The sequence below is a fragment of the Oncorhynchus tshawytscha genome, linkage group LG11 (assembly GCF_018296145.1).
Source record: "Oncorhynchus tshawytscha isolate Ot180627B linkage group LG11, Otsh_v2.0, whole genome shotgun sequence".
In the NCBI taxonomy this organism is placed as follows: Eukaryota; Metazoa; Chordata; class Actinopteri; order Salmoniformes; family Salmonidae; genus Oncorhynchus; species Oncorhynchus tshawytscha.
Window position 1 is genome coordinate 39,370,851 of NC_056439.1, and position 14,953 is coordinate 39,385,803.

The window sequence follows — 14,953 nt, forward strand, 5'->3', positions numbered from 1 at the left end:
TCATTGTTGAGGGAGACAAAAACCCACATCCATGGTAAATGTGACAAAAAATAAATTTACAACAACATTTAAAAAGTGTGAGAAGCCATTTTGGAAAACAAAATGGCATTTGTTTGAGTTGCACAACCAGGTGACCCTAGTCAGCAACTCAAGCACCGGAAGTCTGGAGTAAACAACATTAATACAGACCAACTCCACATAAAACTCCCCTAAGGACAAACATTGAGTGAACCATCCAATACATGCTGAGTGCAGTCATTACCACGCATGCCCAACCAACCAGCACCAACAGGTTGCTCTCAAGTCATGGAGTTGATTGGAACAACACACAAGTACAACAACATTTTCATTCCAACATTATTGATTATACAATGGAGTCAAGATTGCCAGGTAATGTTGATGGCATTTGCTGATTTTAACACATGTTATATATACAGAGTATATATACATATTTTGACAAACTATTTGTATATTTAGAGACTAGCACAAGTCATTGGCATAAATCCATTGCAAACCTTGCAAAAAGAATACACAATGTGTCACGGGAGACTGTTGTGTACGTTCTTTTCATTGGCAGAGTGAACAGCATGGCATGAGGTGCTGGGACACTGCTTGCCTTACACAGACAACATGAAGAGAGAGTTGAGATACAGAGGAAAATCATTTACAAATATATTGAAAAAAATAAAACAACAGATGCAATCTGACAACAACACACGTGTCCACATTGAGCTGGCTGCCACGGCACCATGCACATGTACATGAGAAAGTTGTTTAGAACAACTTGACAAATTGGATGAAAGTTTCCATGTACATGACAGACCACACACAGAGATAATAAACATATTTTAACATGATATTCTTCCTCAGTTGGGGTTCACATGCAACCTATTTAGATCAGCTGAGTGTTGAGTGACCTTTCACCTTTATGTGAGTACAGTTAAATGGGAAACAAAAGTGTTTGGACATATAAACATGTACTTGAGGGTAAACAGAATAACAAGATAGCTAGAACTGTGAGAATGTCAGAGTCTTAACATCTACGAAGTGAGGTGCTGTAGGAGTGCCTCTTCCTCCTCTAGCCTATGTCTGTATAGGCACTTCTTATATGCTACATACTATAGTCCATGATGATGATGAGTATGTGATGAAGACATACATGCCAAGGCTGGCCTTGCAGACCATGTCAGCAGGTGGGTGGCATGCAAGCTGTTGAGGAGGGGCAGTGGAATGGGATGCAAGAATATCATTGTAAAATACCCACTGAGAAAGCCACAGCTCAGGACACACTGAATGCACAGGCGGACAACAACTAGGACCTGAACTAAGCTGCTATTGGTACACAGTAAAAGAGGATCACCAACCTGACATCAATTCAGGGGGCCCGGGAAAGCTCCCCTCATGTCTCCAAGAAAGTCTCTGAACAAGAATAAATAAACCCACTTGGGGGTAGGGAGGGGTGTTGAGTAAAGTGGAGGTGGGGAGATGGAGGGGGAAGTTGGGGAAGGAAAGTGGGTAGGGAGGGGTGTTGAGTAAAGGGGAGGTGGGGAGATGGAGGGGGACGTTGGGTAAGGAAAGTGGGTTGGGAGGGGTGTTGGGTAAAGGGGAGGTGGGGAGATGGAGGGGGAAGTTGGGTAAGGAAAGTGGGTAGGGAGGGGTGTTGAGTAAAGGGGAGGTGGGGAGATGGAGGGGGAAGTTGGGTAAGGAAAGTGGTTCGAGAGGGGTGTTGGGTAAAGGGGAGGTGGGGAGATGGAGGGGGACGTTGGGTAAGGAAAGTGGGTAGGGAGGGGTGTTGAGTAAAGGGAGGTGGGGAGATGGAGGGGGAAGTTGGGTTAGGAAAGTGGGTAGGGAGGGGTGTTGAGTAAAGGGGGTGGGGAGATGGAGGGGGAAGTTGGGTAAGGAAAGTGGGTAGGGAGGGGTGTTGAGTAAAGGGGAGGTGGGGAGATGGGGGGACGTTGGGTAAGGAAAGTGGGTGGGAGGGGTGTTAAGTAAAGGGGAGGTGGGGAGATGGGGAGGGGGACGTTGGGTAAGGAAAGTGGGTAGGGAGGGGTGTTGGGGAGATGGAGTGGAAGTTGGGTATGGAAAGTGGGTAGGGAGAGGTGTTGAGTAAAGGGGAGGTGGGGAGATGGAGGGGGACGTTGGGTAAGGAAAGTGGGTAGGGAGGGGTGTTAAGTAAAGGGGAGGTGGGGAGATGGAGGGGAATTTGGGTAAGGAAAGTGGGTAGGGAGGGGTGTTGAGTAAAGGGGAGGTGGGGAGATGGAGGAGGACGTTGGGTAAGGAAAGTGGGTAGGGAGGGGTGTTAAGTAAAGGGGAGGTGGGGAGATGGAGGGGAATTTGGGTAAGGAAAGTGGGTAGGGAGGTTGTTTTCACTCACAAGAGTAAAGAGCTGTGTCACTTTGCTCAAGCTGTTTGAGCATTGTTGTAGAAAAAGTCGTAAATAGTTGGAAACACAGTTGTTACAGAGTTGTTACTGCGCACATTTTCTGTTCAATCTTCTCATCTTGCATTTTAACATACTTTTCTAAAACAAGACATTGAAAAAAAGCATTGAAGATATAAAATAATCACAATAAACATTGGTGGATATCTTTTTGGTCGAGTTCCCTCAACAGGCGTGGATGCACATCACAGCACCCTGGTTGACCAGAGGACACTGCCTTTCCCATAAGCCAGACTCTGGCTACTGTCAGTAACCTTAGTCTACAGCCAGTCAGTCATTCAGAGGAAAGAGCTATGACTCTCCAAAAGAGGCAGAAGGGATGCCAAAGTAATTTCGCAACATGTACTGACAAAAATTACTACAAATTAACTTTCCATATGGATCGCAACTCAACGTTTTCGAGAATGCCACATTATCTTTGTCTTTGCCCTGTCTGAGGATTAATTTGCGATTCTCATATTACATATTCCCATTCCCTTAGTAAAGATATATGGGAGTAGACATTGAACTCCCCAAAAAAGCTTTCAGGGGAAATAATCAGAACTTTCCATTTTGGGTTTTTGTCTTTGGTCTGAAAATGTTTTTACACTTCAAAAAAACATAAGAATTGAATTCTCACGTTTTGAACATCAGGGATATTGAAACTATGATCTCACATTTCTACAAATGATCATGTCATGACCACTTATTTTGTTTGGCGATCGAAATATGAGAAATACTCAAATCTAGAACAGCTAATGTAAACTTAATTTTAGTTGACATAATTACAGAGGGGAATAACTAAACCATGAAATGATTTTAGTTTTACTTCTTTTTAGTGTACTTTTGTTTTAGAACACATAATTGAAAAAAAAAAATCCTATCTAATTTTCAATGAAGGAATGACTATTGAAACCTGGATTCTTTTACCAAACCATAACATCAATACGACTATGGTTACACATGATGGTTTCAGAGCCCTGTGAGGACTCTGACATCAACATAAAAGTCAGATCCAACTGTTGAGACAGTAATGTCACATACTGGGTATTACAGATGACTGTTGACGACATAATACCAGAGTCCCTAATTTCTCATTGGCATAGCTGGAGACATTTCCTGATGTTGGTTTCATGACAGAGTTTGTATAAGTCCTATCATAATTATAAAAACTAATTTAGAATATGTTATATACATGTACCAGGAGTGAGTAAATGCAATTGTAACTATTCTGAAATAACTCATAGTACATTACAGAACAAGAGACGAGGTTCAGGACAAGTCAAATCAAGCACAATACACACATAACTGGGTATAATTTTATTAATCATACTGTACAATGCATTAGGGTTGTTTCCATGTGATAGTAGGTCCACACACAATAAAACCCCTACATCCTAAACACTGTAATCAAACAACTAGAGAGAGAGAGAGAGAGCGAGAGAGAGAGTTGGAGGGTATATGAAAAGGCTTGACAGGAGGGATGGGGGGAAGGGACATTTACCTTGAGCTTCAACTGTGGAGAATAACACAGCAACAAAGGCAGCCACGGCCAGCGACAGCCTTATCTTCATTTTTATACTTTATGGGTCAGCAGCACATGAATCAATCTGAGAAGAGAGTTGCAATCAAATTTTCAAACCCATTTAGTGTAGCGTTGGGATGAGAGTGGCCAGAAAGTCACGAGCCCTTGAAAGGGAATAGATTACATTTGCCTGACTGAAAGGGCATCTGCCAGTGGAGGAATTGACCTAAACCACTGTCTGGCAAAATTTGGTTCAATTAAAAGAGAGAAAAAAGTAGGCCTATTTAACGACCTAACTTCTGTCACTTTATGCACGGTTATCTCAAAAAATAGAATCACTTTTTTTCTGAACTATATTCGTTATTAAGCATAAGTAGTCTAAAAATGGATTTCGTTCACTCACTGTTAATAAATAATGTAATCATAATTCAACCTGTTGTATAGGTTAGGCTCATAGATTATAAAAGTATATATATTATGTAGAATAAAAAACTTTTGCCAAAACAATATGCCCAATAGCAAATGTATCATTGCTTTAAAGTAAACGTTTACCAATTATCAACTAATATATTGATTACTTTGGCTAAACTATTCTCCTTCGATGCGCATACTCTTATACAGTATAATTCTTGATTACACACTGGGTCCAGAAATAATCCAACATAGACGTGTTTCTTTATGGACAAACTATAACCTAAAGAATTAACCGACCGCGAAAAAAAGCACTAATCTTGCAGTTATTCCCAGAAATAAATTAATCTTTGCGTTCCTGTATCCAGGTCTTTGAAAAGGTGCATAAATAGCACATACAGATTAGCACAATGTCTTATTCATTGAAAGGCATTTATTTTGTATAAATATTGAATTATTTCTAATCAACAGCAGGATAAAATAAAATATTTGTAGCTCACCTGGTCAATTCTGACAGAATAAAATCTAAAAATTTAAATGCAGTCTCGTTGAAGATAACTTTTACGAATAGATCACTTTTAGGAGCTCTGGGTATACCCTTCTCTCCTCTAGCTGGCTACTGGAAGCTCCAACAGCAGATGTACAAGAAGGAAGTCTCTGTCCAAGTGGGTAGAATCTTTCCACAATCTGCTACTTAATAGGGGGCTGTTCCCAACTCTCATTTTACCGCCGTAAACTCTTACGAAATTCCACCGGTAAACCTTGCCATGGTTTGATATGTGAAACATTCACCAGTGGGAATACACTTCAGGGAAGTGCATTCTTTTCTGCGTTCCTTTGGCACATCACGATCTTCTGTCTTAAGTGGCTATAACGGGTTAACAGGGATAATGTGAGTCACAGTCTATATAGCCAGTCAACCCTGAGGAAATTCAAATGTAGGCTATATTAGGTTTTAAAAAATGGTCTACTTACTATTTCAGTGAAAGTATTTGTTCAATCAATAAAAACCAGCTGAATTTACTATCCAAACGACTCGTTCGTGGATTTTCTTGTGGATCTCTCTGAGAATATATGCAGTCGCCAGGGCAACCTAGACTACATGCGGGTAACTTGTACACATACAATTCCACCGATTTTAAAACACAATGACACGGTCCTACATTTAATGACAACTGCAAACAATAAACTATATAACGTATTTAGTACAATTTCACTTGATTAAGTAATTGTACGGGACAGGTAGTCCCAGTGGTGTATCGGAGGGTATACCCACTTATTTTCTTCTTATTATTCACTTCTTAACCCCCATTGATACGTATGAAAGTGGTGTAGTGGACGTATACGCCGTATAAATTAATAGGACTGATGGAAAGGATAGGAATGTCTAGCGTAAAATATTGATAAACTATTATTTATTCACATTTTAGAGGCAGCAATGTTCACACTGCAGTTGGCCTATGCATGGATATTCCAAAATGCAATTAGCGGGAAAACACCATTAAAAAATGCGCACCGCACATGCAAGCGGACAGATATGGAAATATCCGTTAGAAGGAGGAGGGACTTAAAGATGCAACAACTATCATAATTTGATAATATGATTAGGATAATGCATTTAGCTGCTATACAATGAAAACCCGTTGACATAAACCAATAGAACAGGGGAACGCATACGAGTAAGTCTATAAAAATAATTGCCTCCACGTTTCTACGGTGGGGTTTTGGCTGTAGGCTACTTTGAAGCAAGGTAAGACATGCTTCATAATATGAAGTAAAACGTCCAGGTTTAAAACAATTAAGGAACGGGAAAAATATCGCGATGTTAATAATAGGTCTCACTGTCTTCTGGTAGATGGAAAGGCTTTCCCAAAAACCTTCTCTATTAAGTGTAGGTATAAAGTAGCCCACGCCCACTCAGAATCATATGATTATTTGCATCAATCCAGTGGCCATTACTTTAGCAAACTCCTTCTAATGCGCTACAGAAACACCTCTAATCAAACAATTGAATTAAAGGGTAACTACTCTAATAAATCCAAATTTCTTCGATTTGTCCAACCTCAAAATTGGTCTCCTGGTGTGGTTTAAGCATTGTTATGGACTTAAAACATACAATTTTGTTTTTCTGTAAAAAAAAAAGAAGAATAATTTAAAAGCATGATGTGGAATGTTTGAAACCTGTGAATTTCTGACTCAGTCATCTGTTGTAGACATACTATTAGCCTACTGCACAGTACAGTTTGAGTTGGCCTGACTGTGAAAGACCCATATGGGATTCATAATTTTAGGTCATTCAGAGTGTATGTCACTGTTTCACACAATTTTTCCACATGGGGTGCCTTTCCTTCACTGTTTTGATATTTTCTTTAGCTAAATTTGAGCGTAACCACTACTACACCACTGGGTAGCCCATATCAACAGCCTTGAACAGCTTGGGTTTCATTGAGGCAGTGTCACCTCTTGGGATGATTGTAAACATGGTAAAATGTCCCTCATTTCATGATCAGTGAGGGCCTCTAGTGTTTAAAAGCAGGAAATACATTTTGGGCAGAGCATTGAAAGTCAACCACATGCACAGAAGTAACCATTATCCTATAGGCCCAGTGGCTTTTGTCCCATATAATGGTTTATCTATTGGTTCATGTACACAATCACAGCTAAAAACAGAATTGCTATAGACAAAGTATACATATTCTGTATCTAAAAATAAATAAATAACTCTTTATATCAGATGTATTGAGATTTTGAAATGATAACATTCACATAGATAAGACTTTGTATTGTGGTTGTTTTATTCTCTATGGTACATTCATTGAACAATCAATAAATATTGATCCCATGCATGAAACAAATTGGCATTATTGACAGGACAAAAAAAAAATCTCCCAGATCATACATCTGTACCACAGAGAAGATTCATTTAGGGATGGAAATGGATAAGGGCACTCATGCCTTCTTGGGCATTGCTGCATTGAGGAGTTCATACACGACAAATCCACTTCCTGTGAAGAGAGGAGAAAGATGTTTTATATAACAGGCATAGGGGCGGTAGGTAGCCTAGTGGTTAGAGTGTTGGACTAGACCCGGAAGGTTGCAAGATCGAATCCCCGAGCTGAAAAGGTAAATATCTGTCGTTCTGCCCCTGAACAAGGCAGTTAACCCACTGTTTCTAGGCCGTCATTGAAAATAAGAACTTGTTCTTAACTGACTTGCCTAGTTAAATAAAGGTCAAATAAAAAAAATAGCAGGATAATGTGAGAAACTGGTATTTGACTCCACTGTGTGTAGTTAGACCTGATCTATATTATTTGATCATATGCCGTAAAAATTCCATTAGCACTTACAATCAATGTTACATTCAAGGAGGGTCATATCAGGGCTGTACAACAAGTAATGCATACTTACCAAAGACTGTAAGGGCCATCGTTGCCCTGTACAGAATAGCATCCTTGGCTCCTCCCTTCAGATGGACTGGTATCCCGTTATCTGCCTGTGTAAACAGGAAGAAGAGGAAATTAGCCTATAAATTATATTCAGAAGTATGCAAAGAAGCCCTTCATAGCAACATATATGAACCACAAACTAAATGGTTCGGTCTGGGTGGTGGCTGTATTTTAAAATGGTCTAAGCACTTTTGCACCACCTGAATATGTTGAATATTTCCTTAATCAACACACACTGCACTACAATAGCCCCAATTATTTTGTGAGATGTTTAGAACTGCAATTAAAACAAGTAAACATTTTTAAAAGATGTATGCTTATTGGAAAGCAAAGTTCTACTTGGGACATAGTACAGCCTAACCTAATACAAACGGAATTACTTACCATGAACATTATGACCTTAAAAGGATCAGGAAATTCCTAGGCTAAGATGAAAACCAACAACAAATTGCAGAAAAGCAGCCTCCCGGGTGGCGCAGTGGTCTAAGGCACTGTGCCACCAGAGATTCTGGGTTCGAGCCCAGGCTCTGTCGCAGCCGGCCACGACCGGGACGTCCATGAGGCGATGCACAATTTTAAAGCAGGGCAATGGACATCTCTGGGTGTTATGCAAGATTCAGCAAAGCACTGATATCAAAAGTCTCATTTTGTATCAGCTGTTTGCATATCACGCTGCATGCAAAATTAGTCAGCCCAGCCCAAACTAAGAGTGAACCTATGAGCAAACATCATAAATACTTATCTTTCAGGCTACAATGGTGGGAAAATAAGATTCTGTTTCCAGAACCTGAGAATAAAGTACAAACTTTAACCTTAGCATTACTGCACCATTACTAGTCAAACAAGATTGAACACAAATATTGACTGTCAAAAAAAGGTAAACAAAACCAGAACAGAATTATCAACTTTAAAAAAAAAGTATTTGAGCTTCGGTAGACAGGTGTTCCATTCCACATTTCCACTCCATCGCCATCTGCCTGTCTTGGCCCCAGAGCTTACCTGGAACAGCTTCTGCTTCTCCTTGACCATGTTGTCCACTTGTCTGCGGGCACTACTGGAGATAGTCCGGCTGGACAGCTGCTGAAGTCTCTAAACATATAGGTGATCAGGAAGAGATGCAGAAAAATAAAAACATTAACTGGAAATGATTACTGAAGTGTTTACATGTGCACTACCTAATAACCTTGCTTTAGCTACAATACATGACCAAAAGAATGTGGACACCTGCTCGTTGAACATTAATTCCAAAATCATGGGCATTAATATAGAGTTGGTCCCCCCTTTGCTGCTATAACAGCCTCCACTTTTCTGGGAAGGCTTTCCAAAAGATGTTGGAACATGGCTGCGGGGACTTGCTAAGAGCATTAGTGAGGTCGGGCACTGATGTTGGGTGATTAGGCCTGGCTAGCAGTCGGCGTTCTAATTAATCCCAAAGGTGTTCGATGGGGTTGAGGACAGGGCTCTGTGCAAGTGTAACGGTATAGCTTCCGTCCCTCTCCTCGCCCCTACCTGGGCTCGAACCAGGGACCCTCTGCACACATCGACAACAGCCACCCTCAAAGCATCGTTACCCATCGCTCCACAAAAGCCGTGGCTCTTGCAGAGCAAGGGGAACAACTACTTCAAGGTCTCAGAGCAAGTGACGTCACCGCTTGAAATGCTATTAGCGCGCACCACCGCTAACTAGCCAGCCATTTCACATCGGTTATACAAGCCAGTCAAATTCTTCGACACGGATCTCAACAAACCATTTCTGTATGGACCTCGCTTTGTGCACAGGGGTAATTGTCATACTGAAACAGGAAAGGGCCTCCTCCAAACTGTTGCCACAAAGCAGGAAGCACAGAATCGTCTAGAATGTCACTAGCATCTGTAGCGTTAAGATTTCCCTTCACTGGAACTAAGAAACCAAGCCAAACCATTATTCCTCCCCCACCAAACTTTACAGTTGGCACTATGCATTCGGGCAGGTAGCGTTCACCTGGCATCCACCAAACACAGATTTGTCTGTCAGACTGCCAGATGGTGGGGCGTGATTCATCACTCCAGAGAATGCGTGTCCACTGCTCCAGAGTCCAATGGCGGCGAGCTATATACCACTCCAGCCGACGCTTGGCATTGTGTGCGGCTGCTCGGCCATGGAAACCCATTTTATGAAGCTCCCGACAAACAGTTATTGTGCCGACGTTGCTTCTTGAGGCAGTTTGGAACTCTGTAGTGAGCGTTGCAACTGAGGCCAGAAGATTTTTAGGACCTACGCACTTCAGCACTATTCTGTCCTGTTTTGTGAGCTTGGGTAGCCTACCACTTTACAGCTCCGTCGTTGGTGCTCCAAGACGTTTCCACTTCACAATAACAGCACTTACAGTTGACCGGGGCAGCTCTAGCAGGGTAGAAATTTGACAAACTGACTTGTTGGAAAGATGGCATCCTATGACAGCACCATGTTGAAAGTCACTGACCTCTTTAGTAAGGCCATTCTACTGTCAATGTTTGTCTATGTAGACTGCCTGGCCGTGTGCTCGATTTTATAAACCTGTCAGCAACAGGTGTGGCTGAAATAGCCAAATCCATTAATTTGAAGGGGTGTCCACATACTTTTGTATATACTGTATAATGTACACCTTCTGCTAGATACTGTAGATCTAGCCAACAGAATTGGTCCATTAGGAAGCCATGTAGCTTAGCTGTGATTCTAGACAGTTGAGCATAAGTTATGCCGTGTTCAAAACCACTGGTAACTCGGAAATCTCAGACTTCCAAGCTTTCAAGACAACTGGGAAGTCGGGGGAAAAACAAGCTCCGACTGGGGAACATATTTTTGAACGTCAACTCGTAATTCCAAGTCGGAAACTCTGGCATCTTTCTAGAGCTCCGACTTTCCGAAGTGAAGATCATTGATGCCATGATTTGACCTAAAAGTTCCCAATTATCTTGAAAGCACCATTATCCTCCACACACATACATTAAAGCTACAATGTAACTTTTTGGGCTACCTGACCAAATTCACATTTTAGTTATAGACCATTCATTCAAGTTGAAAGCAAGTCTAATAAGCGGTAGGTAGATCTGTTCTGTGTGTGCTATGTCTATGCGTCCCGTGCTAAAGGTTCTGCGTCTTTTACATTCGGTTTTCTACACCAGCTTCCAACAGATGAATATACAATATTTTTAGTAATGGAAAATATATTTCATATCGGTTTAGAAGGTACAATTATTCTTTACACAATGACTGCTTGTTTTGTCACAACCTGAAATTAGGCGGACTATTAGAATTTTAGCAACCAGGAAGCGAAGCGCATCTTTAAGTGTCAGATGACGTAAACCCTGTTCCAAAAAATAGCCATTCACATGACAAGTGTACGTGCAAACGCCACCTTTTACAACACTTGGATAGTTAGATAGAGCTAGTCAGAATTTTCCTAGCTAACCTATGTGACCTTTACACTTGTGGATGACAATTCAAGACTGTGGAAGAGAATACGTGGCAAGCTAGGTTTAGCTGATTGAATAACTACTATGTAGTTACTCATTTGGTTAGCTTACCAAGTAGCTAACATGTGTCATTCTAGCTAGGTTAACAATATACTGTATAAAAACAGGTGTGTTTAGATCAGAAGGCTAACTTGATTGTCAAGCAAGTGTAAAATATCAGGTGATAGCTAGCTAGTATGCCAACTACCCTGACAAAAAAGGCTAGTTAGTCAACGGTGAACGTTACACGCTAGCTTAGCAACATAGCTCGGTAGCTTAGAGTTCACTTGAAGTGGCATATGTCAGATAACGGCAGTAGCCAAAAATAAAACATCGAATAGCGTACACAAATACATAACAATTGGTCGAATATATAATTGAACGCTTACCATAAATTGTCTGTACATTTTGGTAAACTTCTAGGTGAGTGCACAAGGACACTTTGAAATCCTATCTACTGTGCTTCTGGTGATATCCCAAGATTCTTTATGGCGAATAAATTGCAGTTGTCAGTCACTAGAGAGGAAGACGGTGAGAGTGGCCCAACTCGGCAGAAACTCTGTCTCCCTCCAGCAGGTGGCGTTGTTTCGCCCACCAAGCAAGGAGTTTTTGTATGGAAATCAATGAGTTGAATTTGGTCCCCCCCAAAATAATGGCTTATTTGCTAAGTGAGGTTAATTTGATAAAATGGAAGTTCCGTAATGCTTAACATGTTACGAGTGTACTGATATAAGTAGGACACGTGACATCCCGACAAAGCTGAGAAAAAACACCTTATATGGGAGTTGTCTCGTGATGGCTATGCATATTCATAAATTGAGGCTAGTAAGCATAGCATTTAAAAAAAATGTTTTATTCAAAATATAGGTCAACAATTTACATTCTTACATCATACATAACAGAACTCAGGTATTAACGAGAAAATACTGAAACAAACAAAAAAATATATATTAAAAAAAACAATTCTAGTGCAATTGTAATCACTCTGAAAAAATCTTATTGTAATGATTTAGAAAAATGTTATTGTTATTGTTCACAAGGATGAATGTTTTAATAAAATAGTTCAATTCAATAAAAAAAAATGTAATTTTGGTATAGAGTTTTGGAATTTCTGTTTGTGTATGAAGTATTTGGCAACAAGAATAAAATAATTCACAATCATTTCAGTGGTCTTGTTATCATTGCAATAGTAACATATTATATCTTTCATGTCAAAAACATAGCTAGTGTTCATAATGGTATATAAGTATTTTGCAAGGTTTTCCCAAAATTCTGACACAAATTTACATTCAAAGAACAAGTGAGACAGATTCTCACCTTCTTTTTCACAGAAAATGCAGATATCATCAATTGCCACAAATTTGGATATCATAGAATTACATGGATATATCTTATGTAAAATGTTAAAGTGTACTTCCTTAACTTGGTTTGGTATACAATATTTGTAAGGCCTTAACCATGCATTTTTCCAGACAATGTCAGGAATAAGCATGTTCCAGAAAAACTTTCCTCTCGGTGTAAGTTGGTTTTGTGAATAAAGAATTTGTCTTATATATTTATTACAACAAGATTTTTCAAGTAAGCCCACACCTTCCAATCTGAGTTCTGGATAAACTTTGTGATTATTACCTAAGCTAAGATGAGTTTTCATTCGTGTATTTAAACCACTGGGAACGGCTTTAATCACAGAAATTAACTCTCTGAAAGGTATTGGAAACTCTTTCAATGTTATAAATTGTTCATATGTGAGAATATTACCCTTGTGGTCAAAAAACATCCAAAACAAAGTCAATATTCCTCTCATGCCAGCTGGGGTAGAACAATGACTTATTCCTTACAGTTATGTCTGAATTATTCCACAAAGGCTAGTAGCATAGCATCTCTCTCCATTGAATACAGGCGGTTGACGTCACCAACCCTCATCGAAATTAATAAAACGATTACAATGATGTGTGCACACCGCCCACAAAATGAGGTGGAAACTGAGCTGCACTTCCTAACCTCCTGCCAAATGTATGACCATTTAAAGACACATATTTCCCTCAGATTACACAGACCCTGCCCACTTTAATAAATGGAACACTAGTCACTTTAATTATGTCTACATATCTTGCATTACCCATCTCAAATGTATATACTGTATCCTATACTATTCTACTGTATTTTATTCTATGTCTCTCTGACATTGCTCAATCCATATATTTAAATATACTTAATTCCATTATTTTACTTAGATGTGTGTGTATTGGGTAAATGTTGTGTATTTGTCAAATATTACTTGGTAGATATTACTTTACTGTCGGAGCTAGAAGCACAAGTATTTTGCTACACCTGCAATAACATCTTTTAAGCACGTGTATGTGACCAATAACATCTTTTAAGCACGTGTATGTGACCAATAACATCTTTTAAGCACGTGTATGTGACCAATAACATCTTTTAAGCACGTGTATGTGACCAGTAGCATTTGATTTGATTTGACCCACAAAGAATTCGAAAACAAATCCAATTTTGATAAACTCCCATATCTCTTGGGTGAAATACCACAATGTGCAATCACAGCAGCAAGATTTGTGACCTGTTGCCATAAGAAAAGGGCAACCAGTGAAGAACAAACACCATTGTAAATACAACCTATATTTCTATGTATTTATTTTCCCCTTTGTACTTTAACTATTTGCACATCGTTACAACACTGTATAAAGCTATAATGCGACATATGAAAAGTCTCTATTCCTTTGGAACGTTTGCGAGTGTAATGTTTACTGTACATTGTTTATTGTTTATTTCACTCTTGTTTATTATCTATTTCACTTTCTTTGGCAATGTAGACATATGTTACCCATGCCAATAAAACCCTTAAATTGTATCCACCAATTCAAAGAAAGGATAGGCGGGAGCTGGACATCCAGCTGTGCCGCTTTGCGGACAACGACTCGCATTGTTATGGCGGCGAGACATATCTTGTCAGAAAATCCATAATCTTTGTCACTTGTTAACACAGCCATAGTCTCGCGTTGCCATACCCCCCAGAATCACGCTGAGGCTACCACAGCCACAAAGCCCAAAACGTACAAATGTATGAAAACAAAATACAAAACAAAATCTTAATTCAAAGTTAGGGTAAGGCATACGGTTAGTAGTGTGATTAGGGTTAGGTTTCAAATCAGATTTTAAGAAGATAAATTGTAGAAAGAGGTGAAGTTTAGCCATAACTATGACTTTGTGGCTGTAGTAACTAGAGACGACCGGAAATTGCTGCAATATGTTCACACGCTGCTCATTGGTTACTTTGTGTGAAGGCTGGACCCTTGTAGACTGGTGCTAGTGTAACGATCAGATATTTGGAACCATTTTACATTCGTATTTATTAGGGATCCCCATTAGTTGGTGCCAAGTCAGCAGCTACTCTTCCTGGGATCCCAAACACATTAAAGTACTAACATTGAATATAAAGCAAAATATAAAACAGTACATCATATTATTATTACATTATTACACCACTACATATCTACAATACAAAATGTACAACACAAAATGTATAGTCCCACCATACAACAATATTACAATGTATACGCATGTGTGTATTTACCTTTGTGTGTGTCTTCACAGTCCCTGCTGTTCCATACGGTGTACTTTTACCTTTAAAAAAAAAAGATACTATTGCTTGCATCAGTT

At 39.7% G+C, this 14,953-nt stretch overlaps 2 protein-coding genes across 4 annotated transcripts in view; both read right to left on the minus strand.

The window, feature by feature from the left end:
- LOC112261979 (collagen alpha-1(XII) chain) overlaps window positions 1–5,063 on the minus strand; it is an 81,819-nt gene extending 76,756 nt beyond the window's left edge. The window contains exons 1-2 of one of the 3 annotated variants that reach the window (XM_024437638.2): window positions 4,856–5,058; window positions 3,924–4,029 (exon numbers count right to left, since the gene is read on the minus strand). In XM_024437638.2, the coding sequence (XP_024293406.1) occupies window positions 3,924–3,993 (70 nt within the window). In that variant the 5' untranslated portion in view covers window positions 3,994–4,029; window positions 4,856–5,058. Of the gene's footprint in view, window positions 1–3,923; window positions 4,030–4,855 lie in introns of all 3 variants that reach the window. The other 2 variants (XM_024437640.1, XM_024437639.2) reach the window with 2 other exon arrangements.
- A 2,063-nt stretch (window positions 5,064–7,126) lies between these two features.
- On the minus strand, window positions 7,127–11,830 carry LOC112261992 (cytochrome c oxidase subunit 7A2, mitochondrial). The gene is made up of 4 exons (XM_024437654.1): window positions 11,665–11,830; window positions 8,801–8,890; window positions 7,764–7,848; window positions 7,127–7,360 (listed from the first exon to the last, which is right to left on the minus strand). The coding sequence occupies exons 1-4, from the start codon at window positions 11,680–11,682 to the stop codon at window positions 7,305–7,307; spliced, it is 249 nt and encodes an 82-aa protein (XP_024293422.1). The 5' UTR covers window positions 11,683–11,830; the 3' UTR covers window positions 7,127–7,304.
- Window positions 11,831–14,953: the final 3,123 nt, after the last annotated feature.